This window comes from Poromitra crassiceps, assembly GCF_964638095.1.
Source record: "Poromitra crassiceps genome assembly, chromosome: 8".
Classification (NCBI taxonomy): domain Eukaryota; kingdom Metazoa; phylum Chordata; class Actinopteri; order Beryciformes; family Melamphaidae; genus Poromitra; species Poromitra crassiceps.
The window spans coordinates 1941676-1967761 of NC_139629.1; the positions used below are offsets into that span (position 1 = coordinate 1941676).

At 47.4% G+C, this 26086-nt stretch overlaps 1 protein-coding gene across 1 annotated transcript in view; it reads right to left on the minus strand.

Moving 5' to 3' along the window:
- The window catches only part of LOC310781630 (unconventional myosin-X-like), a gene marked incomplete at its 5' end in the record, with an annotated part of 36130 nt that extends 13619 nt beyond the window's left edge, over positions 1 to 22511 (minus strand). The window contains 12 exons of the mRNA XM_083642232.1: positions 989 to 1183; positions 1550 to 1692; positions 1996 to 2051; positions 2625 to 2718; positions 2943 to 3038; positions 3221 to 3464; positions 6828 to 6951; positions 8636 to 9436; positions 9613 to 9646; positions 10128 to 10589; positions 17874 to 17980; positions 21384 to 22511. Of these exons, the coding sequence (XP_083498358.1) occupies positions 989 to 1183; positions 1550 to 1692; positions 1996 to 2051; positions 2625 to 2718; positions 2943 to 3038; positions 3221 to 3464; positions 6828 to 6951; positions 8636 to 9436; positions 9613 to 9646; positions 10128 to 10589; positions 17874 to 17980; positions 21384 to 22511 (3484 nt within the window). The remainder of the gene's footprint in view (positions 1 to 988; positions 1184 to 1549; positions 1693 to 1995; positions 2052 to 2624; positions 2719 to 2942; positions 3039 to 3220; positions 3465 to 6827; positions 6952 to 8635; positions 9437 to 9612; positions 9647 to 10127; positions 10590 to 17873; positions 17981 to 21383) is intronic.
- Between the last annotated feature and the right edge of the window lie 3575 nt (positions 22512 to 26086).

The window sequence follows — 26086 nt, forward strand, 5'->3', positions numbered from 1 at the left end:
GTCAGAGTAGCATACTGTCTGTGTGTGTTGTCAGAGTAGCATACTGTCTGTGTGTGTTGTCAGAGTAGCATACTGTCTGTGTGTGTTGTCAGAGTAGCATACTGTCTGTGTGTGTTGTCAGAGTAGCATACTGTCTGTGTGTGTTGTCAGAGTAGCATACTGTCTGTGTGTGTTGTCAGAGTAGCATACTGTCTGTGTGTGTTGTCAGAGTAGCATACTGTCTGTGTGTGTTGTCAGAGTAGCATACTGTCTGTGTGTGTTGTCAGAGTAGCATACTGTCTGTGTGTTGTCAGAGTAGCATACTGTCTGTGTGTGTTGTCAGAGTAGCATACTGTCTGTGTGTGTTGTCAGAGTACCATACTGTCTGTGTGTGTTGTCAGAGTAACATAGTGTCTGTGTGTGTTGTCAGAGTAGCATACTGTCTGTGTGTGCTGTCAGAGTAGCATACTGTCTGTGTGTGTTGTCAGAGTAGCATACTGTATGTGCGTGTTGTCAGAGTAGCATCATACAGTTTGCCGTGTTCGAGCACTGTGATTGGCCCGAAGGACCAAACACCGCCCAGCCGGGAGACGAGAGGCCATCTGACAAAGTGCATCATCTCACTAAGCGTTCCTGACTGACTGCCTCCCCTGAATTTGGTTCATGGTGCCCTCGTCTACACTACGACTGTGCCATTCAAAGATTGGAAATTAGTTCATATGAAATAGTGGAAGGAAAGATGAATCATCTCTATTTGGAATTTTAGATAGTAATTTAGTATAATATTATATAATACTAGTGTATAATATACTGCAAACAACATACATTTGGGGAAAACTTTTTGAAGCTAGTATAACAATCCTAAACAATACATTTCCAGCTGGAAGCTTGAGATGGTGCTACTACTACTCGAGCGAGTGTATTCAGTTCTTTCAGTGACTCTAACAAGAACAAGAACCCACAAACGTATTCCTCTACAAGAGGAGTATAACGGCCAACACGAACTGACCGCTGTCCTTGAAGACCTTCTCATCCGGCTGCACCACGGAGCAGAGGCTGTTGAGGACCAGCGTTCCCAGCTTGGACGTGTTGCGCTCGGAGGACTTGTAATAATCCAGGGAATTAGTGGTCAGAACGAACCAGCGCTTCTTCAGCTTCAGCGAGGTGCTTTTGGCTCCTGACTTCATCTCTTTATGCAGCCAGCCTGGGGTGGGATAAAGAAATTAATTACTCACGGAATCTTAATAAAGACCATTTTAGATTAAAGGACTTTTCCCTTCATATGTCACTATCATCCCTATTTTATGCAAAATACAGTGTATTTACTCACCTCAGTGCGGTATGACACTAGCCATCTATGCTAACCAGAACTATATCACCTCATATCCTTTAAGCAAATGATACTCCCATACTGTGAGAGTGTGTATCCCTGTTGACTGACCTCTGACCCCATACTGTGAGAGTGTGTATCCCTGTTGACTGACCTCTGACCCCATACTGTGAGAGTGTGTATCCCTGTTGACTGACCTCTGACCCCATACTGTGAGAGTGTGTATCCCTGTTGACTGACCTCTGACCAGGAACTCCTGTCCGTCAACCCTGGAGTCTCCCTTGGGTTTCTGCAGCAGACCGATCCAGTGGTGCATCTCCTCCGGCATGTCTGTGTTGCAGTGGATCACCCGGTTGGCCGTGATGATCACAAACGAGTTGGGCCTGGGAGCAGAACACATGTGACACAAACGAGTTGGGCCTGGGAGCAGAACACATGTGACACAAACGAGTTGGGCCTGGGAGCAGAACACATGTGACACAAACGAGTTGGGCCTGGGAGCAGAACACATGTGACACAAACGAGTTGGGCCTGGGAGCAGAACACATGTGACACAAACGAGTTGGGCCTGGGAGCAGAACACATGTGACACAAACGAGTTGGGCCTGGGAGCAGAACACGTGCGTGTAGTTTAAACAAACATGCTTTCAATCAGATATGGGTTCGATCCGTGGAGCGTTTCTCACCTGTCAGGGTTATCTGATGCACAAACAGAGTCAATCAAGCCGACATCCAGTGTGCCCTAGAGAGTCAAGAGAGGGAGGAATGAATATGACTTCATCAGACCTTACTTTAGCACAAGAGTTGGGCTGTTGGGTTAAAACCTTGTTTTCAGACTGATCATCAGCATGCACTTTTGAGTTTATCCAATGGGGTTTTGTGGGTGGAAACGGAAGGGGTGGGGTGGGCGTCAAGTTGATTGAAGAGAAGGAAAGGGGTGGTTAGGGGTAATGCAGAGGGTATAACTCATTTGTTTTAACTCGGTTATACATACATCTGATTTGAATTTAATAATTGTCTTTTGTTGTCATGTTTTCCTGCTTCCTTTTCTTGCTAACTTAATTTCTGTTTCTATGAATAGATATTATTACTCACCACTCTACACTGTAATTCTGTTACTATCCATAAACATGAACAATTTCACAGTAATGTACCGGTATGTGTAAAAACAATTCTGCTAAAAATACCCCCCAAAACGTCTTTGCCCCAGGTGTCATTGTGCAGCTGATGAAGTCACATGCTTCATCATGACAGCTGTGTGTGAATGTGTGTGTGGAGGCCTGGCAGGAGCCTACAGAGGTCAAGCAGCACTGACCACTGCGTTCTTTGGGTTGGCTTGTTCATGGTGCATCTCCATCAGCTGCTCTGGGCTGGTGCTGTGGACCCGACTCAGCACATTGAACCAACCGCTGGACGGGTCAGAGGGAGTTCAAACACAAAGCAGAGAGAGGAAATCTGTGAGTATGCAGTTAAGAGAATTAAGAAGTTCCACTGGTGACCACAAGGGGGAACTTCATCTCCACATAACTGCCATAGTGAGGTGATAAAGAACCCAGTAAAATACAGCTCATATTTCAAGTACTACAGTTATTGAATGAAAAGGCCTTCCATGGGATATGTAGGTATAATGTACCTGGCATCTTCAGGAGACTCTGCATAGATGTGGTACGTCCTCTCATCTGTCACTATGTTCAGTGCATTTTCCTTCTCATGGTTGTCCACTATGTCCCTATAGAAAGACCAAGAGTAAACCACAATTTAATGGACCATGAAATGTAACATTTTCTTCTTCTTCTTTTTTAAAAAGCAAGCAAACATATTAATTCACTAAACATTAATTGCAAGCTAACATGAAAATGTGAGTCTAAAATGTCAACACCAAGGAGCTTGTCTCGAACAGGTGGCTCTTACTTGGCTGTGCGGATGTCGATGGTTCCTTTCAGCTTCTCCTCGCTGTCGTTCTCAAAGTACATGAGCTTGGACTCGCGCAGCACGAACCAGCGCATCTTCCAGTTGCGTCGAGACAAGGTGGACATCCCCCCTCCTTTCTTGTAAAGCCAGCCGGATTTGAGGGAGTCCTGCTTGGCCCGGAACCACATGAAGGTCTCGTCTTTCAGCACACACCAGCGCCGACGCCACGGGATCATCAGACCGCCTGGCAGAGAACCAGGTGGACCAGAGGGGAGGGAGGGAGGGAGGGAGGGAGGGGAGGAAAAGAAGCTGAATCAGAATTTGTGTATTCGGCCAAAGTATGTTTGCACGTACAAGGAAATTGACTTGTGAGGTTGGTGCACAAGTTACAACACCACCACCACCACAACAACAACAACCACCACCACCACAACAACAACAACAACAACAACAACAACAACAATAATAATAATAATAAACACAATAGGTGAGATGAAATTTACAATATATACAACACATAAACAGTTGTTTATAACAGCCCAAGTGTGGCAAAGTGCAAGTCAAAGTGGCAGGTACAAAGTTAGCAAAAGTTAACAAATGGAACAAAATATAGGCTATAGAAGACACAAAGAGAAATGTCAGAATATGAAGAGGTAGCTGTGGAAGTAAAAGTGACTCCCTCTTTATGTAGAGGTAGCTGTGGAAGTAAAAGTGACTCACTCTTCATGTAGAGGTAGCTGTGGAAGTAAAAGTGACTCCCTCTTCATGTAGAGGTAGCTGTGGAAGTAAAAGTGACTCACTCGTCATGTAGAGGTAGCTGATGAAGTAAAAGTGACTCACTCTTCATGTAGAGGTAGCTGTGGAAGTAAAAGTGACTCACTCTTCATGTAGAGGTAGCTGTGGAAGTAAAAGTGACTCACTCTTCATGTAGAGGTAGCTGTGGAAGTAAAAGTGACTCACTCGTCATGTAGAGGTAGCTGTTGAAGTAAAAGTGACTCACTCTTCATGTAGAGGTAGCTGTGGAAGTAAAAGTGACTCACTCTTCATGTAGAGGTAGCTGTGGAAGTAAAAATGACTCCCTCTTCATGTAGAGGTAGCTGTGGAAGTAAAAGTGACTCACTCTTCATGTAGAGGTAGCTGTGGAAGTAAAAGTGACTCACTCTTCATGTAGAGGTAGCTGTGGAAGTAAAAGTGACTCACTCTTCATGTAGAGGTAGCTGTGGAAGTAAAAGTGACTCACTCTTTATGTAGAGGTAGCTGTGGAAGTAAAAGTGACTCACTCTTCATGTAGAGGTAGCTGTGGAAGTAAAAGTGACTCACTCTTCATGTAGAGGTAGCTGTGGAAGTAAAAGTGACTCACTCTTCATGTAGAGGTAGCTGTGGAAGTAAAAGTGACTCACTCTTCATGTAGAGGTAGCTGTGGAAGTAAAAGTGACTCCCTCTTCATGTAGAGGTAGCTGTGGAAGTAAAAGTGACTCACTCTTCATGTAGAGGTAGCTGTGGAAGTAAAAGTGACTCACTCTTCATGTAGAGGTAGCTGTGGAAGTAAAAGTGACTCACTCTTCATGTAGAGGTAGCTGTGGAAGTAAAAGTGACTCACTCTTCATGTAGAGGTAGCTGTGGAAGTAAAAGTGACTCACTCTTCATGTAGAGGTAGCTGTGGAAGTAAAAGTGACTCACTCTTTATGTAGAGGTAGCTGTGGAAGTAAAAGTGACTCACTCTTCATGTAGAGGTAGCTGTGGAAGTAAAAGTGACTCCCTCTTCATGTAGAGGTAGCTGTGGAAGTAAAAGTGACTCACTCTTTATGTAGAGGTAGCTGTGGAAGTAAAAGTGACTCACTCTTCATGTAGAGGTAGCTGTGGAAGTAAAAGTGACTCCCTCTTCATGTAGAGGTAGCTGTGGAAGTAAAAGTGACTCCCTCTTCATGTAGAGGTAGCTGTAGAAGTAAAAGTAGGGCTGGGTATCGTTCAAAATTTTTCGATATCGATACCGTTTCGATACTTGGATTTCGATACCGGTTCCTGAACGATACTTTTTTCTATACCAATTTTTAGAAAAATCCATTTGAACAAAAATAAAACTGCATTACACATTGAAATTATTTTACAAATCTTTAGTTTTCCCCCATCTTAAGTTTTACAGCAGAAAAAAATAAAACCTACTGTATTTAACATAACTTTAAGTTGTCTAAACTTATTGCCGTCCCTACAAAAAATATTGGAGTACTACAAAGGAAAGAAATGTAAAACAAATAAATCAGTGGAATAGTTTTCAGTGCAAAACAGAGAGTTGCAAATCGGTGTTTAATGCTCACTGATGCAACAGAACTCTATTCTTGTCCAAACTGATGAGATGGCTCCACTTCATGCATGGAAGACTATAGTTGAGCATTGACTAGCCTATCAATAATGGCACAAAGTGAATTCCATTTATATTCAACAAACTATCATGACATCAGCGTTTGTTAACGAGTTGCTAAAAATACATAATGGGTGATAACTGCCCGCTTGCACATAACGTTAACGCTAATTAATGAAACATCTAACAGAACGTCATTCTTGTCCAATCTGACGAGACAGCTCCACTTCATGCATTCACTTACTAGCCTATCAATGTAAATTAATCGCATTTACATTCAACAAACTATCATGACATCAGCGTTTGTTAACGAGTTGCTAAAAATACACAATGCCCACTTGCGCATAACGTTACGGCGGCAATTAATTAAACGATCTAATGATAGCGACAACTCACAGTCAGATGCATGGATTTGTCAGACTGAGGGATCTGATAACCACTAACATCAACAACAATTTGCGGTAAGCTGACCCACCTCGCGATTATTTCTCTTGTCTGTGGAAACCAGTTCTTGTTGTTTCTGTTTCTTTCCCTGCATTTCATCATCTTCGCCATATGGTACTCCAGGATAGGACTACCTTGAGTGGCTAACTTCTTGTATACTGTCTATATCCGCACCGCACGCCTGGCTCACAACAAACACACCGGCTAAAGTGGGCGTAACGTTTCTTGCATGCCTCTACATGACAGCCAATCACCAGCCGTATTAGAGCGCGGTGTGCAAGCATGTCGCATGCTTATAGGCTCAATGACGCTGTTTTGTTTTGGTATCGAAAATTGGTATCGTTTGACAAGGGAGGCTTCGATACCCCTTAGTATCGATGCTTTCATTTCGGTGCCAAGTAAGTATCGAAACTCGATACCCAGCCCTAAGTAAAAGTGACTCACTCTTCATGTAGAGGTAGCTGTGGAAGTAAAAGTGACTCACTCTTCATGTAGAGGTAGCTGTGGAAGTAAAAGTGACTCCCTCTTCATGTAGAGGTAGCTGTGGAAGTAAAAGTGACTCACTCTTCATGTAGAGGTAGCTGTGGAAGTAAAAGTGACTCACTCTTCATGTAGAGGTAGCTGTGGAAGTAAAAGTGACTCACTCTTCATGTAGAGGTAGCTGTGGAAGTAAAAGTGACTCATTCTTCATGTAGAGGTAGCTGTGGAAGTAAAAGTGACTCACTCTTCATGTAGAGGTAGCTGTGGAAGTAAAAGTGACTCACTCTTCATGTAGAGGTAGCTGTGGAAGTAAAAGTGACTCACTCTTCATGTAGAGGTAGCTGTGGAAGTAGGGAGGCCCGCTGCCGTTCAGCACATTCATTCTCCCATTGGAAACCTCCTCATCTGTGTCCACATAGCCGTCGTTGTCTTCATCGCTGTCAATGAACTGGAACACAAACAGAGATCCCCCCCCGGGATTAGAGAAGTCCTTTGCAAGAGCAATGTGCAGTGTAGCTCTTGGGCATTTTAAATGCCATGTTGAAATGTTTACAACTCTCCAGTCGATAAAGACGTGTCGTTTTCATTCTAAAACCTGCACAGTTTCAATGTAAGGGTCCTTTTTTTTTCTTCCAAAGACTGGAAAGAGTCGACTGCTTCATCATTCTGTCATTTCAGCACTTACATCAGTGCCCTGAAACTGTCTGACACGCCCGACCAGCGCCCCCTCCTGACAACCTCTCTCCAGTCATCACTCTCTCTTTGACTCAAAGCCAACCTAACCCTAAAACACATACACACGCACACGCATGCAAACGCAAACGCACACACGCGCACACACACACACACACACGCACACGCACACGCTCCCTCCCTCCCTCCCTCCCTCCCTCCCTCTGTCATTTTGCTGAACTGACAGTGTTTGGTCCAAGCTCTCTGCTTGACTGGCAGTATCTGGGAACAGATTCATATGTACGCCAGCGGAGCCAACAACATCACAGCTACAGTATTCCACTGTGATTCTAACATGAGCAGGCTGTTGTGACAGGTTAAGGGGAGATTCAGGGTTTTTAACATGCTGGGTGTTTGTGTTGACTTAGTGTGTGGGAAGGAGAATATGCCCCAGGGGAAATTGAGGTGTGTGTCAGACCTATGTGTCTGAACCATGACTGAAGTCACACCTGCCAAGAGGAGGATACGCAACTGAGAAATATAGTGACCTCATACTATATATATACTATATATATAATATAGTGACCTCATACTGTATATATAATATATATATAATATAGTGACCTCATACTTGGGTGGATTTTTGAGGGCAAAAGAACTACAAAAAGACAGGGTTAGCGTTCAATCTCATTTCTGAAAAGGGTTTACTTGTTTTCCCTGAAGTGACATAATTTGATTCCACTGGACCACGGTGGACCTCTGATAGAATTTATACGAGACAGCCAACAACTGAACTCTTATTTGTGTGGTGGCCTGCAAAAACCCTTCACATGGTGCAAATTTGACATTTTCATTTGGATATTTCCATAAATTAGAAACTCTCTCCTAAATAGAACTTTTTGAATGACTGAGATAGCTCTCTCTCTCAGATCAAAAGTTATGAGTATCTTAATCTGTTATGTGTCTAAAAGTAAAACGTGAGGAAAATGGCTTTAAACATTCCAAAATATCAAATTTTCTAGTGGCATTCCACCAAAACCATAAAAATAAATACTTCCACTTTTGTTTGATGAAAATACTTATTCAGCATGATGTACTACGGAGATGAAAGTAACCAAATCACTCAAAAATATCTGTCAAACTCAACAATGTGTAGCAGTGCCATGTGAAAGCTTCTCCCAGACCAGTGGTTCTCAAACTTTTTCCAACGACTAAACTAACTCAAATGAGACTACGGACCCCCGTCATACATTCTGTCACTGTGTTACTTATGGATGGAATTATTATAATGAAAATAAATCATTTCCCTTTTTTGCTGGGGACCCCCATGGAACCCCCTCAAGGACCGCTGGGGGTCCCCGGACCCCACTTTGAGAACCACTGTCCCAGACCACCACACATTTTTCTGATGGAGACAGAAATGAGCCCTAGCCTGGTGCTTCTCGCTTAGCGGGCCTCACCGAGTCCGAGCTGCCTCTGAAGGAGTCCAGGCTGTTTTGGGTGCAGGAGGATTTCCGTAACGCCTCCTCATCGGTGGTGTGGCCGCCGTTGGTGCTGGCACCCGAGCTCCTGTGAGCCTCCTCGTACTCGTCCTGATCATAGTCCGACTCCGTGTCTGGCAGGACGCTGAGGGATGGCTCAATGTCCGACCCCCCGCTGGCCCTCAGGTACGGCCGCCTGTCTCCGTTGGTGAGGACAGGGGCAGTGCCGGAGGGCGGGGAGGCCTCTGAAGTAGGTGTGAGAACAGGGACGTGCCGCAGTCCATTGGAGACCTTTGCTGGCACAGCGGTGGAGGCAGAGGAGGCCGGTAGTTCTTCGGCGAAGGCGGGCGGAGGAGGGGGAACACTTTGGAATATTTCCTGATCCAAAGGCGCCGCAGCTGGCGAAGGGAAGTCGGGCAACGGGATGCACTCGTCCTCGGCGTGGAAGCCCTCGTCCACCTCCTCCTCGGCCAGAGGGGCGGTGGATTGGGTGGGGTCGTGGAGGTTCTCCTCGCTGGAGAGAGACGGCTCCAAGCCGCCAAAGTCCAGGAGGTCTAGGAACTCTGTGGCCACGCGCGAGGCCTCCTTCTCCAGCCGGTAGATCTCGGCGTCCCTCCTCTGGCGGAGCTCGTCTCGGGCCACGTCCCCCAGGAGGGACACGCCGTCCTCCTGCTGCTGCTGCAGACGCTCGATCTCCCGCTCCAGACGCAGGATCTCCTCCATCTGACGGCTCTCCTCGTCTGACGTGTGGCCCGGCCCCGGAGACGGGGACAGCTCCTTCTGAGGGACGCACGGAGGACCACGACAAGGGGAGAGAAGCAGAATGCAAAATGAAGTCACTATACGTTGGAGACCCCTGTGAGAAGATACACATGACATGCATTTCTTCATATGAATGAAGTTTGCTGAACCTTGTAGTTTATGGAGGCTTATGTGGTTTATGGAGATGAAATTACCTTCTGACAAGCACCATTCACCCCCAGTGAGTTCCTAATGGCAGAAACAGACAGAACAAACAGAACAAAAAAGCATTGGTAATGATGATCAATACTACTGTATTGCATAGAAATAATGGAACGATCAAAGTCATGGTGGTGATCATTCAGTGATTCACAACATTTTTCATATCAAGGACCCCTAAATTTAGTCCACATTAGGTCCATGGACCCCCCGTTTGATGAGATTTTGTCTCTCGGACCCAAATCTGAGAATAATTGTATTGTCAGATATGATTTTGTCCAGCATTCCATTGCAGGTAGAGAGATAATAACTATCATCAAAACAGTCATTCTTCTACATTCTCTCCTTGTACCAAATGATTGTAAATGAAATAATGGTGATTCATCAATTTAATGGGGACACCCTGGAACCCCCTCAGGGACCCCTCGTGGTCCGCGGACACCACGTTGAGAACCACTCCCTCCAACAGTTCACATATCAGTTCAACATGTTCGACTTTAGTGAACTATACCTTGTCTCGTCCCCATTTTCTGCCATTCTCTGCTGCTCCTCTCTCTCCATCCTCACTCTCAGCTCCTCCTTCCTCCTGGACTCCTCCTCTTCCTCCCTCCTCCTCCTCAGCTCCTCTTCCATCAGGCTCTGTCTTTCCTCCTCTTCCTCCCTCTTCCTCCTCTCCTCCTCCAGCCTCCTTGTCTCCTCCTGCAGCCTCCTCGTCTCCTCCTGCAGCCTCCTCGTCTCCTCCTCTACTTGCCTCCTCTCCTCCTCTTCCCTCCTCCTCCTCCTCTCCTCCTCTTCTCTCCTCCTCTTCTCCTCGTGGATCTGCCGGCAGAGGGAGCGGGCCAGCTGGCCTCGGTGGTGCTTCTGCAGGACGACAGTGGCCACGCGCAGGCGCAGGAAGATGCGGCGCCAGAAGTGAGCGCGGTAGTTCTTCTGGATGGTGATGATGCTGGACAGCACCCGCTTATACTGCTTCCTGCAACCAGGGGATCAAACACACGTGTTTATAGGCGGTGTCAAGTCTCGTGTTGTGACGCAACATTATTGGGGTCTTGGCGTTTTTTTGTGTCCCTGTGAATAAATGTGTGGCGTCACACTGCGACGCCACAGATCTGTGACGTCACAGATGTGTGACGTCACACTGCTATACATGGGCTTGCTTCAAAACACCCACTGGCTTTCTCCATTTAAACAAACACACGGGTTAAAAAAAGACTAGATTGCAAAGTGCGCAATGTTGAGAGTTTGATGAGCTGGTGCTCTGCCAGGGTGGCTGTGTGGGCTGTTGTGTTTAGCCCTGTGACTAAGCCCTGTCACCCACAGCACACGCAGCGCACACACACACAGCACACACACACACACACACAGCCACATAAACACATGCACACAAACACACATGAGCTGCTGAGGACCACACACAATGCTCTGACTCCCTGAGCCCTGAGCCTGGCCTTGTCTCGTGCCGTCACGCTACAGCTGAGGGGAGCTCATGTTACATATTAGAATCATACAAAGGCTTTACTCACTTCCACAGTCTCACTCTTTAGTGTGGTGTGTCTCACTCTTTAGTATGGTGTGTCTCACTCTTTAGTGTGCTGTGTCTCACTCTTTAGTGTGCTGTGTCTCACTCTTTAGTGTACTGTGTCTCACTCTTTAGTGTGATGTGTCTCACTCTTTAGTGTACTGTGTCTCACTCTTTAGTGTGGTGTGTCTCACTCTTTAGTATGGTGTGTCTCACTCTTTAGTGTGCTGTGTCTCACTCTTTAGTGTACTGTGTCTCACTCTTTAGTGTGCTGTGTCTCACTCTTTAGTGTGATGTGTCTCACTCTTTAGTATGGCGTGTCTCACTCTTTAGTGTGCTGTGTCTCACTCTTTAGTGTACTGTGTCTCACTCTTCATTGTGGTGTGTCTCACTCTTTAGTATGGTGTGTCTCACTCTTTAGTAAGAGGTGTCTCACTCTTTAGTGTGCTGTGTCTCACTCTTTAGTATGTTGTGTCTCACTCTTTAGTGTGATGTGTCTCACTCTTTAGTATGGTGTGTCATACTCTTTAGTGTGCTGTGTCTCACTCTTTAGTGTACTGTGTCTCACTCTTTAGTGTGCTGTGTCTCACTCTTTAGTGTGGTGTGTCTCACTCTTTAGTATGGCGTGTCTCACTTTTTAGTATGGTGTGTCTCACTCTTTAGTGTGCTGTGTCTCACTCTTTAGTATGGTGTGTCTCACTCTTTAGTGTGCTGTGTCTCACTCTTTAGTGTGTTGTGTCTCACTCTTTAGTGTGCTGTGTCTCACTCTTTAGTGTGTTGTGTCTCACTCTTTAGTGTACTGTGTCTCACTCTTTAGTGTGATATGTCTCACTCTTTAGTATGGTGTGTCTCACTCTTTAGTGTGATGTGTCTCACTCTTTAGTGTGGTGTGTCTCACTCTTTAGTGTGATGTGTCTCACTCTTTAGTGTGGTGTGTCTCACTCTTTAGTGTGCTGTGTCTCACTCTTTAGTGTGCTGTGTCTCACTCTTTAGTGTGATGTGTCTCACTCTTTAGTGTGGTGTGTCTCACTCTTTAGTGTGTTGTGTCTCACTCTTTAGTGTACTGTGTCTCACTCTTTAGTGTGCTGTGTCTCACTCTTTAGTGTACTGTGTCTCACTCTTTAGTGTGCTGTGTCTCACTCTTTAGTGTGGTGTGTCTCACTCTTTAGTATGGCGTGTCTCACTTTTTAGTAGGGCTGTGCCGATTCACTTATCTCCCGATTCGATACTATCACGATACTTTGGTGCCGATTCGATATATATTGCGATTCACGATTATTGCGATTCTACGATTATTGCGATTCGATATTACGATTTATTGCGATTTTTGTTTATTTTTTTCTTTTATTTTTTCAGTTTGTTTGCTTTTTTACACTAGATTAGAACATGGGAAAAGTTGAATCATACACTAGAGACTGTATATTATATATCATGAGTAGGGCTGGGCGATATAGTTAAAAACAGGGGCGGACTGGGATCATAATTCAGGCCGGGCATTAGATACCAAGCAGGCCAGGCCGATATGGGCCAACGCGCGTGAAATTTGGGCCGTTTGAAGCCAGATTTGGGTCCAATTTTACAATGAGATGCACCCACTTTAACCCTGAAGTGTAATTATTACTTCAGACTAACTAATAAAGTAATAAAACCACTAGTAAACCAGTAGGCGGCGCCTGGCCTGCTGTTCAGTGAGTGGCCTGACTGCAAGCACCCAAAAAAAAAAAAAAAAAAAAAAAAAAATTTTTTTATTTTTTTTTTATTTTTAATTTGCGATTATCGATTCTGGAATAAAAGATCGATCCAAAAAATCGTGACATTAAAAATCGCGATACTTAGGTGAATCGATTTTTTCCCCCACCCCTACTTTTTAGTATGGTGTGTCTCACTCTTTAGTGTGCTGTGTCTCACTCTTTAGTATGGTGTGTCTCACTCTTTAGTGTGATGTGTCTCACTCTTTAGTGTGCTGTGTCTCACTCTTTAGTGTGCTGTGTCTCACTCTTTAGTGTGCTGTGTCTCACTCTTTAGTATGGTGTGTCATACTATTTAGTGTGCTGTGTCTCACTCTTTAGTGTGCTGTGTCTCACTCTTCAGTGTGCTGTGTCTCAATCTTTAGTATGATGTGTCTCACTCTTTAGTGTGCTGTGTCTCACTCTTTAGTGTGCTGTGTCTCACTCTTTAGTGTACTGTGTCTCACTCTTTAGTGTGCTGTGTCTCACTCTTTAGTGTGATGTGTCTCACTCTTTAGTATGGCGTGTCTCACTCTTTAGTGTGCTGTGTCTCACTCTTTAGTGTACTGTGTCTCACTCTTCATTGTGGTGTGTCTCACTCTTTAGTATGGTGTGTCTCACTCTTTAGTAAGAGGTGTCTCACTCTTTAGTGTGCTGTGTCTCACTCTTTAGTATGTTGTGTCTCACTCTTTAGTGTGATGTGTCTCACTCTTTAGTATGGTGTGTCATACTCTTTAGTGTGCTGTGTCTCACTCTTTAGTGTACTGTGTCTCACTCTTTAGTGTGCTGTGTCTCACTCTTTAGTGTGGTGTGTCTCACTCTTTAGTATGGCGTGTCTCACTTTTTAGTATGGTGTGTCTCACTCTTTAGTGTGCTGTGTCTCACTCTTTAGTATGGTGTGTCTCACTCTTTAGTGTGATGTGTCTCACTCTTTAGTGTGCTGTGTCTCACTCTTTAGTGTGGTGTGTCTCACTCTTTAGTGTACTGTGTCTCACTCTTTAGTGTGCTGTGTCTCACTCTTTAGTGTGATGTGTCTCACTCTTTAGTATGGTGTGTCTCACTCTTTAGTGTGATGTGTCTCACTCTTTAGTGTGCTGTGTCTCACTCTTTAGTGTGCTGTGTCTCACTCTTTAGTGTACTGTGTCTCACTCTTTAGTGTGGTGTGTCTCACTCTTTAGTGTGCTGTGTCTCACTCTTTAGTGTGATGTGTCTCACTCTTTAGTGTGGTGTGTCTCACTCTTTAGTGTGCTGTGTCTCACTCTTTAGTGTGTTGTGTCTCACTCTTTAGTGTGGTGTGTCTCACTCTTTAGTATGGTGTGTCCTACTCTTTAGTGTGCTGTGTCTCACTCTTCAGTGTGCTGTGTCTCAATCTTTAGTATGATGTGTCTCACTCTTTAGTGTGCTGTGTCTCACTCTTTAGTGTGCTGTGTCTCACTCTTTAGTATGGTGTGTCTCACTCTTTAGTATGGTGTGTCTCACTCTTTAGTGTACTGTGTCTCACTCTTTAGTGTACTGTGTCTCACTCTTTAGTGTGTTGACATGCCTGGCAGCAGGCAGGTGGAGAGCAGCTAGTTCACGTGCCTGGCAGCAGACAGGTGGACAGCAGCTAGTTCACATGCCTGGCAGCAGACAGGAGGAGAGCAGCTAGTTCACATGCCTGGCAGCAGACAGGTGGACAGCAGCTAGTTCACATGCCTGGCAGCAGACAGGTGGAGAGCAGCTAGTTCACATGCCTGGCAGCAGACAGGAGGAGAGCAGCTACCGTAGTTCACATGCCTGGCAGCAGACAGGAGGAGAGCAGCTAGTTCACATGCCTGGCAGCAGACAGGAGGAGAGCAGCTAGTTCACATGCCTGGCAGCAGACAGGAGGACAGCAGCTAGTTCACATGCCTGGCAGCAGACAGGAGGAGAGCAGCTAGTTCACATGCCTGGCAGCAGACAGGAGGAGAGCAGCTAGTTCACATGCCTGGCAGCAGACAGGAGGACAGCAGCTAGTTCACATGCCTGGCAGCAGGCAGGAGGAGAGCAGCTAGTTCACATGCCTGGCAGCAGACAGGAGGACAGCAGCTAGTTCACATGCCTGGCAGCAGACAGGAGGAGAGCAGCTAGTTCACATGCCTGGCAGCAGACAGGAGGAGAGCAGCTAGTTCACATGCCTGGCAGCAGACAGGTGGAGAGCAGCTAGTTCACATGCCTGGCAGCAGACAGGAGGAGAGCAGCTAGTTCACATGCCTGGCAGCAGACAGGTGGAGAGCAGCTAGTTCACATGCCTGGCAGCAGACAGGTGGAGAGCAGCTAGTTCACATGCCTGGCAGCAGACAGGAGGAGAGCAGCTAGTTCACATGCCTGGCAGCAGACAGGAGGAGAGCAGCTAGTTCACATGCCTGGCAGCAGACAGGAGGAGAGCAGCTAGTTCACATGCCTGGCAGCAGGGCAGGTGGAGAGCAGCTAGTTCACATGCCTGGCAGCAGACAGGAGGAGAGCAGCTAGTTCACATGCCTGGCAGCAGACAGGTGGAGAGCAGCTAGTTCACATGCCTGGCAGCAGACAGGAGGAGAGCAGCTAGTTCACATGCCTGGCAGCAGACAGGTGGAGAGCAGCTAGTTCACATGCCTGGCAGCAGACAGGAGGAGAGCAGCTAGTTCACATGCCTGGCAGTAGACAGGAGGAGAGCAGCTAGTTCACATGCCTGGCAGCAGACAGGAGGAGAGCAGCTAGTTCACATGCCTGGCAGCAGACAGGAGGAGAGCAGCTAGTTCACATGCCTGGCAGCAGGCAGGAGGAGAGCAGCTAGTTCACATGCCTGGCAGCAGGCAGGAGGAGAGCAGCTAGTTCACATGCCTGGCAGCAGACAGGTGGACAGCAGCTAGTTCACATGCCTGGCAGCAGACAGGAGGAGAGCAGCTAGTTCACATGCCTGGCAGCAGACAGGAGGAGAGCAGCTAGTTCACATGCCTGGCAGCAGGCAGGAGGAGAGCAGCTAGTTCACATGCCTGGCAGCAGGCAGGAGGAGAGCAGCTAGTTCACATGCCTGGCAGCAGACAGGTGGACAGCAGCTAGTTCACATGCCTGGAGGTGTGATGGATGTTCTGTCTCCCTGGCACATTGGAGAGGTAAACAAACGATGCTGAATGCTCAGCCTGAGAAGATTTATTCACTAAAGAAAATCAAGACAACTGGATCTACTGTGATTTAGATCAAAGCATTAGACCGTCTATAGAAGAGCAAACATCAAACTCATCTTTGATATTGATCAAGGAAGAGTCTACTGTCTAAAAGAGTCCAAGCAACGCTTTGATGTGGAATGCACAAGATACTGCCCACCTCAGAACTTCAGAGCAGGTAACACATCATAACTATACACCTCAGACCTTCAGAGTAGCTAACACATCATAACTATACACCTCAGACCTTCAGAGCAGCTAACACATCATAACTATACACCTCAGACCTTCAGAGCAGCTAACACATCACTATACACCTCAGACCTTCAGAGCAGCTAACACATCATAACTACCGTATACACCTCAGACCTTCAGAGCAGCTAACACATCATAACTATACACCTCAGACCTTCAGAGCAGCTAACACATCATAACTATACACCTCAAACCTTCAGAGCAGCTAACACATCATAACTATACACCTCAGACCTTCAGAGCAGCTAACACATCATAACTATACACCTCAAACCTTCAGAGCAGCTAACACATCATAACTATACACCTCAAACCTTCAGAGCAGCTAACACATCATAACTATACACCTCAAACCTTCAGAGCAGCTAACACATCATAACTATACACCTCAAACCTTCAGAGCAGCTAACACATCATAACTATACACCTCAGACCTTCAGAGCAGCTAACACATCATAACTATACACCTCAGACCTTCAGAGTAGCTAACACATCATAACTATACACCTCAGACCTTCAGAGCAGCTAACACATCATAACTATACACCTCAGACCTTCAGAGCAGCTAACACATCATAACTATACACCTCAGACCTTCAGAGTAGCTAACACATCATAACTATACACCTCAGACCTTCAGAGTAGCTAACACATCATAACTATACACCTCAGACCTTCAGAGTAGCTAACACATCATAACTATACACCTCAGACCTTCAGAGTAGCTAACACATCATAACTATACACCTCAGACCTTCAGAGCAGCTAACACATCATAACTATACACCTCAGACCTTCAGAGTAGCTAACACATCATAACTATACACCTCAGACCTTCAGAGTAGCTAACACATCATAACTATACACCTCAGACCTTCAGAGCAACTAACACATCATAACTATACACCTCAGACCTTCAGAGTAGCTAACACATCATAACTATACACCTCAGACCTTCAGAGTAGCTAACATCATAACTATACACCTCAGACCTTCAGAGTAGCTAACACATCATAACTATACACCTCAGACCTTCAGAGCAGCTAACACATCATAACTATACACCTCAGACCTTCAGAGCAGCTAACACATCATAACTATACACCTCAGACCTTCAGAGTAGCTAACATCATAACTATACACCTCAGACCTTCAGAGCAGCTAACACATCATAACTATACACCTCAGACCTTCAGAGTAGCTAACATCATAACTATACACCTCAGACCTTCAGAGTAGCTAACACATCATATCTATACACCTCAGACCTTCAGAGCAGCTAACACATCTCTACATCCATAGAGAATCTATAGAGCAACTTATACACTGCTCCTTTATATGAACACACACACACACACACACACACGCGCACACACACACACACACACACACACACACACACACACACTGCATGAGCACACACATTGCATGAGCACACACGCACACAATTAATGAGCAGACACACTTAACCCCCCCCCCCCCACCCAACACACACACGCACCTCTATCAAAAAAACAAACAGCGACAACTGTGGCTGTCACTCAGCCCTCCCCTCCCCCTCAGCCCCGCCCCCTCAGCCCCTCACCACTCACCTTGCCACATAGCTGAGGATGTGGGCACGGATCAGCATGGCCGCCCGGCGGCGCACCTCGTCCCGCTCCGTCTCCAGCCTTTGCTCCAGGCCCTCCTTCAAGAACACCTGCGGGACGAGCAGCGCCACGGCCCCGAGGGGGAGGGAGAGAGACAGAGGAAACGGGTTGGGTTAGTTCCTCTCCTGCTGTGCTGTGCTGTGATGTGATGGGCAGGGGCCCTGCTGTCTGCTGGCAGCACCCTGTGCCCGCTGCAGGGGGAGCTAGTGAGCTCGCGGCTCGCCCTGACTGCAGAGCCGAGGAGAGGGGGAGGCTGCTGGCACCAGGACCGCAGTGTGGCTGCTGCTGCACCGCACCATTGTGCTTCACGCGTCCTCCCTGAGCTGTTTGCCTGCCTGCCTGCTGTCACTGCTGCTGCTGCTGCTGCCTTAGCTCCACTGACGTGCTCAGGCACAGGCAGAGAGACACAGAGAGACCAGGGAGGGAGGGAGGGAGGAGGGAGGGATGGTGGCTGGTGTCCAGATACTGTAGCAGGCCACACCCCTCCTTGCTCTTCTGAAGGAAGGAGTTTTTGTTAACCCTTCCCTGGCTCCTGCTGCAGTTTTGCAAAGTTGATCCTTTCTTTCTGGGTCATTTCACGGTACATCGCAGCCACGGCCGAGGAGGCTCCGCCCGGCTGATACAAGTCCAGCTCTTTTCTTCAGATGGAGAAACAACCAAACTGCTCCTCTCAGATAAATGAGCCTACAAGAGAGGAACATGGCAACAGTGTGTGTGTGTGTGTGTGTGTGTGTGTGCGTGTGTGTGTGTGCGTGCGTGTGCGTATAATCCAATAAAATGTGTGTGTGTGTGTGTGTGTGCGTATAATCCAATAAAATGTGTGTGTGTGTGTGTGTGTGTGTGTATAATCCAATAAAATGTGTGTGTGCTAAGGCAGTGATTCTCAACCTTTTTCATAAGGACCCTGCCCTGATTCACTCCACAATAGATTCAGTCCACATTAGATTCAGACCACATTAGATTCAGGCCACATTAGATTCAGTCAACATTAGATTCAGGCCACATTAGATTCAGGCCACATTAGATTCAGTCCACATTAGATTCAGGCCACATTAGATTCAGTCAACATTAGATTCAGGCCACATTAGATTCAGTCAACATTAGATTCAGGCCACATTAGATTCAGGCCACATTAGAGCCACACCCCCCATTTGATGAGATTTTGTCTCCGACCTAGGTAGGTAGAGAGATAACAGACTGTCTGTATGGTAGGTAGAGAGATAACAGACTGTCTGTATTGTAGGTAGAGAGATAACAGACTGTCTGTATGGTAGGTAGAGAGATAACAGACTGTCTGTATTGTAGGTAGAGAGATAACAGACTGCCTGTATGGTAGGTAGAGAGATAACAGACTGTCTGTATTGTAGGTAGAGAGATAACAGACTGTCTGTATTGTAGGTAGAGAGATAACAGACTGTCTGTATTGTAGGTAGAGAGATAACAGACTGTCTGTATTGTAGGTAGAGAGATAACGGACTGTCTGTATGGTAGGTAGAGAGATAACAGACTGTCTGTATTGTAGGTAGAGAGATAACAGACTGTCTGTATGGTAGGTAGAGAGATAACAGACTGTCTGTATGGTAGGTAGAGAGATAACAGACTGTCTGTATGGTAGGTAGAGAGATAACAGACTGTCTGTATTGTAGGTAGAGAGATAACAGACTGTCTGTATTGTAGGTAGAGAGATAACAGACTGTCTGTATTGTAGGTAGAGAGATAACAGACTGTATTGTAGGTAGAGAGATAACAGACTGTCTGTATTGTAGGTAGAGAGATAACAGACTGTCTGTATTGTAGGTAGAGAGATAACATACTGTCTGTATTGTAGGTAGAGAGATAACAGACTGTCTGTATTGTAGGTAGAGAGATAACAGACTGTCTGTATTGTAGGTAGAGATATAACAGACTGTCTGTATTGTAGGTAGAGAGATAACAGACTGTCTGTATTGTAGGTAGAGAGATAACAGACTGTCTGTATTGTAGGTAGAGAGATAACAGACTGTCTGTATTGTAGGTAGAGAGATAACAGACTGTCTGTATTGTAGGTAGAGAGATAACAGACTGTCTGTATTGTAGGTAGAGAGATAACAGACTGTCTGTATTGTAGGTAGAGAGATAACAGACTGTCTGTGTTGTAGGTAGAGAGATAACAGACTGTCTGTATTGTAGGTAGAGAGATAACAGACTGTCTGTGTTGTAGGTAGAGAGATAACAGACTGTCTGTATTGTAGGTAGAGAGATAACAGACTGTCTGTATTGTAGGTAGAGAGATAACAGACTGTCTGTATTGTAGGTAAAGCATCAATCTTATTATCAAATGGGGGTCCATAGTCTAATCTTTGTCAGTTTAGGGGTCCTTCATGTGAAGAAATTTGAGAACCACTGGCCTAGAGCAGGGGTTCCCAACCTTTTTTGTGCCAAGGACCGGTAGAAACATGGAAAAAAAGTCCCGGACCGGTTGTCAATTTTAATGGTTTTAGTATATACTGTATTTACTCACCAGGTGGCGACAAAGGGTAAATAACAGCCTTTTGTGTTGTACTGTATGTATCCTACAGTATTTATGTTTTTGTTACAAACATAAATAAACATCAACTTGAAACTATGTTTCAACTACCACACACAGCCTATAATATTATAGCCTATGTTTATTATTATTTTTTTGGACCGGCTCGCAGCCCGGTACCAAATGCGTTGCGGCCCGGTACCGGTTCGCAGCCCGGTGGTTGGGGACCACTGGCCTAGGGGACCTGTGTGTGTGTGTGTGTGTGTGTGTGTGCGTGCGTGTGTGTGTGTGTGTGTGTATGTGTTGTGATCCCAGATGTTACACTAATCAAAGGATCCCACAGCTGCAGCCCTGCCAGCCTCTGTAAGGAAGCTTCCACATCCTTCCCTCATCTGTAAAACAAATGGCTCACACACACGCACGCCCACACACACACACACACACACACACACACACACGCACGCCCACACACGCACGCCCACACACACACACACACACACACACACACACACACACACACACACACACGCGTGACACACACGCATACACACACACGCATACACACACATGCATACACACACGCACATGCATACACACACGCACACACAGACACACACGCACGCACGCACGCACGCACGCACACACACATAAACACGCGCATACACACACACACCTCAGCCATCCAGCTCCTAATTCTGGGCACGCACTTCCTCCACACACAATCAGCAGGGATATAATTACACACAGATTGTTTCTACAAAGGAAACGTAACGCAACCTCCTCCATCTCTGACCCCCCATCCCACAACCTCCTCCATCTCTGACCCCCATCCCACAACCTCCTCCATCTCTGACCCCCCATCCTACAACCTCCTCCATCTCTGACCCCCCATCCCACAACCTCCTCCATCTCTGATCCCCCATCCCACAACCTCCTCCTTCTCTGACCCTCCATCCTACAACCTCCTCCATCTCTGACCCCCCATCCCACAACCTCCTCCATCTCTGATCCCCCATCCCACAACCTCCTCCTTCTCTGACCCTCCATCCTACAACCTCCTCCATCTCTGATCCCCCATCCCACAACCTCCTCCATCTCTGACCCCCCATTCCACAACCTCCTCCATCTCTGACCCCCCATTCCACAACCTCCTCCATCTCTGAGCCCCCATCCAACAAACTCCTCCATCTCTGACCCCCCATCCCACAACCTCCTCCATCTCTGACCCCCATCCTACAACCTCCTCCATCTCTGACCCCCCATCCTACAACCTCCTCCATCTCTGACCCCCATCCCACAACCTCCTCCATCTCTGACCCCCATCCTACAACCTCCTCCATCTCTGACCCCCATCCCACAACCTCCTCCATCTCTGACCCTCCATCCCACAACCTCCTCCTTCTCTGACCCTCCATCCCACAACCTCCTCCTTCTCTGACCCTCCATCCCACAACCTCCTCCTTCTCTGACCCCCCATCCCACAACCTCCTCCTTCTCTGACCCTCCATCCCACAACCTCCTCCTTCTCTGACCCCCCATCCCACAACCTCCTCCTTCTCTGACCCTCCATCCCACAACCTCCTCCTTCTCTGACCCTCCATCCCACAACCTCCTCCTTCTCTGACCCCCCATCCCACAACCTCCTCCTTCTCTGACCCTCCATCCCACAACCTCCTCCTTCTCTGACCCCCCATCCCACAACCTCCTCCATCTCTGACCCCCATCCTACAACCTCCTCCTTCTCTGACCCCCATCCTACAACCCCCTCCATCTCTGACCCCCATCCTACAACCTCCTCCTTCTCTGACCCTCCATCCCACAACCTCCTCCTTCTCTGACCCCCCATCCCACAACCTCCTCCTTCTCTGACCCTCCATCCCACAACCTCCTCCTTCTCTGACCCCCCATCCCACAACCTCCTCCATCTCTGACCCCCATCCTACAACCTCCTCCTTCTCTGACCCCCATCCTACAACCCCCTCCATCTCTGACCCCCATCCTACAACCTCCTCCTTCTCTGACCCCCATCCTACAACCTCCTCCATCTCTGACCCCCATCCCACAACCTCCTCCATCTCTGACCCCCCATCCCACAACCTCCTCCTTCTCTGACCCCCATCCTACAACCTCCTCCATCTCTGACCCCCCATCCTACAACCTCCTCCTTCTCTGACCCTCCATCCCACAACCTCCTCCATCTCTGACCCCCATCCCACAACCTCCTCCATCTCTGACCCCCATCCTACAACCTCCTCCTTCTCTGACCCCCATCCTACAACCTCCTCCATCTCTGACCCCCATCCCACAACCTCCTCCATCTCTGACCCCCCATCCCACAACCTCCTCCTTCTCTGACCCCCATCCTACAACCTCCTCCATCTCTGACCCCCCATCCTACAACCTCCTCCATCTCTGACCTCCATCCCACAACCTCCTCTATCTCTGACCCCCATCCCACAACCCACACTTCATCTCCCCACTTTAACCCACAAATCTGCTGGCACTATCAAAAACACAAACACTATACCCCCACTATAAACCTGGCGCTGTCTCTCTCTCTCTCTAAGCTGGAGCAAAGGCCAGTGTGTTTGACCCTGGATAAGTTCAGTGTGTTGACCCTGGATAAGTTCAGTGTGTTGACCCTGGATAAGGCCAGTGTTTGACCCTGGATAAGTTCAATGTGTTGACCCTGGATAAGTTCAGTGTGTTGACCCTGGATAAGGCCAGTGTGCTGACCCTGGATAAGGCCAGTGTGTTGACCCTGGATAAGGCCAGTGTGTTGACCCTGGACAAAGGCCAGTGTGCTGACCCTGGATAAGTTCAGTGTGTTGACCCTGGATAAGGCCAGTGTGTTGACCCTGGATAAGGCCAGTGTGCTGACCCTGGATAAGGCCAGTGTGTTGACCCTGGATAAGGCCAGTGTGTTGACCCTGGATAAGGCCAGTGTGTTGACCCTGGATAAGGCCAGTGTGCTGACCCTGGATAAGGCCAGTGTGTTGACCCTGGATAAGGCCAGTGTGTTGACCCTGGATAAGGCCAGTGTGTTGACCCTGGATAAGGCCAGTGTGTTGACCCTGGATAAGGCCAGTGTGTTGACCCTGGATAAGGCCAGTGTTTGACCCTGGATAAGGCCAGTGTGCTGACCCTGGATAAGGCCAGTGTGTTGACCCTGGATAAGGCCAGTGTGCTGACCCTGGATAAGGCCAGTGTGTTGACCCTGGATAAGGCCAGTGTGTTGACCCTGGATAAGGCCAGTGTGTTGACCCTGGATAAGGCCAGTGTGTTGACCCTGGATAAGGCCTGTGTGTTGACCCTGGATAAGGCCAGTGTGCTGACCCTGGATGCACAATGGGCTGTGCTGAAAACAAATTGAAGCTCTCTAAACCCGACCCACACGGAGGGACAATGAAGCTATTCTGCAGCCGAGAAATCAGCCAGGCATGATGACTCCAGAGGTTTGCATGGTGTGTGTGTGTGTGTGCGCGACTGCGCGTGTGTGTGCGTGTGTACGTGCGCGCGTATGTGCGTGGGCACGTGTGTGTGTGTGTGCGTGTGTGTATATGTATGTGCGTGTGTGTGGGTACGTGCGCGTGTGTGTGTGTATGTGTGTGTATGTGCGCGTGTGTGTGTGCATGCATGTATGTGTGTGTGTGTGTGTATATGTGTGGGCATGTGCACACTCATGGTCATACATTAGTAATACATTGATGGAGAGCACCAAGCTGGTTCAAGACGTTTCCTTTGTGTTTCGTTGTGATCAACGTATATTTCAGAATGTGTTGACATGCCATGTGTGTAATTATCACTGTCCCTGGTGGCAGACAAACGGGCTATCACAACACAATGATCCAAATGGCAGCACTGAAGACAGATGTCTTCAGTGGTCTGACAGACATAAAGGAACCACAACATAGAGCAGGAAATAACAGCGGGGCAAAATGTGGATTCAGCTGATTTGTAGAAACCTATAAAAACGCTCTCATTTATGGTCACCCTTCCTCCTTGAGAAAGACCATCTAATGCTCTTTCTGTCTGCAGTCCTCCAGTCTAACCCTAACCCAGTCCTCCAGTCTAACCCTAACCCAGTCCTCCAGTCTAACCCTAACCCAGTCCTCCAGTCTAACCCTAACCCAGTCCTCCAGTCTAACCCTAACCCAGTCCTCCAGTCTAACCCTAACCCAGTCCTCCAGTCTAACCCTAACCCAGTCCTCCAGTCTAACCCTAACCCAGTCCTCCAGAGTTCAGATCAAACAAGTCATTAAAAGTTAATCATTCAATGAGGATGGAGAAGGCTTTCCACTGGGGGAGTCGATGATTGTTCGAAATAAAGAGACAGAGGACCAGAGAGAGAGAGACAGAGAGAGAGAGACAGAGAGAGACACACAGAGACAGAGAGAGAGACAGAGAGAGACGCACAGAGAGACACACAGAGAGAGAGAGACAGACAGAGAGACAGACAGAGAGACAGAGAGAGAGAGACGCAGAGAGAGAGAGAGAGAGACAGACAGAGAGACAGACAGAGAGAGAGACAGAGAGAGAGAGAGAGAGAGACGCAGAGAGAGAGAGAGACAGAGAGACAGACAGAGAGAGAGACAGAGAGAGAGAGAGAGAGAGACGCAGAGAGAGAGAGAGAGACAGACAGAGAGACAGACAGAGAGAGAGACAGAGAGAGAGACGCAGAGAGAGAGAGAGAGAGAGAGACAGAGAGAGACACACAGAGACAGAGAGAGAGACAGAGAGAGACGCACAGAGAGACACACAGAGAGAGAGAGACAGACAGAGAGACAGACAGAGAGAGAGACAGAGAGAGAGACAGAGAGAGACGCACAGAGAGACACACAGAGAGAGAGAGACAGACAGAGAGACAGACAGAGAGAGAGACAGAGAGAGAGAGAGAGAGAGACGCAGAGAGAGAGAGAGAGAGAGAGAGAGATATGACGACAAAGCAGGGAAAGAGAGGAAAAGGGAGAGGTAGGGGTCACCCAGAGTTCTGTTGCAGCAGATGGGAATCATCATACTCTGCATCATCTGTCAAATGCGTGACTAGCCTGTAGCTAGCCTGTAGTTAGCCTGTAGCTAGCCTGTAGCTAGCCTGTAGCTAGCCCCTGCTCAGTTACAGCCTCGTCACTGCTGCCCCGTTCACCAAGAGTTCATGTTATTAGCTCAACAGCTTGCCGAGTGTCAAGAGACAGTAAGGAAAGCTGCATGTGGGTTTACACTGGGCTACAGTTACAGTAACAGTTGTTGGGGGTCAGGGGTCAGAGGGGGGAACCACGTAACTAACAGAAGACTGACCACGAGCGGACGTGACTCACAGGAGACTGACCACGAGCGGACGTGACTCACAGGAGACTGACCACGAGCGGACGTGACTCACAGGAGACTCATGCTTGGCGACGGGAGATGGGTTTCTGGAGAAAGCACAGACCTAAGTTCAGACCTAACGTTACAGCTGTGTGGTTCAGACCTAATGTTACAGTTGTGTGGTTCAGACCTAATGTTACAGCTGTGTGGTTCAGATCTAATGTTACAGCTGTGTGGTTCAGACCTAATGTTACAGCTGTGTGGTTCAGACCTAATGTTACAGCTGTGTGGTTCAGACCTAATGTTACAGTTGTGTGGTTCAGACCTAATGTTACAGCTGTGTGGT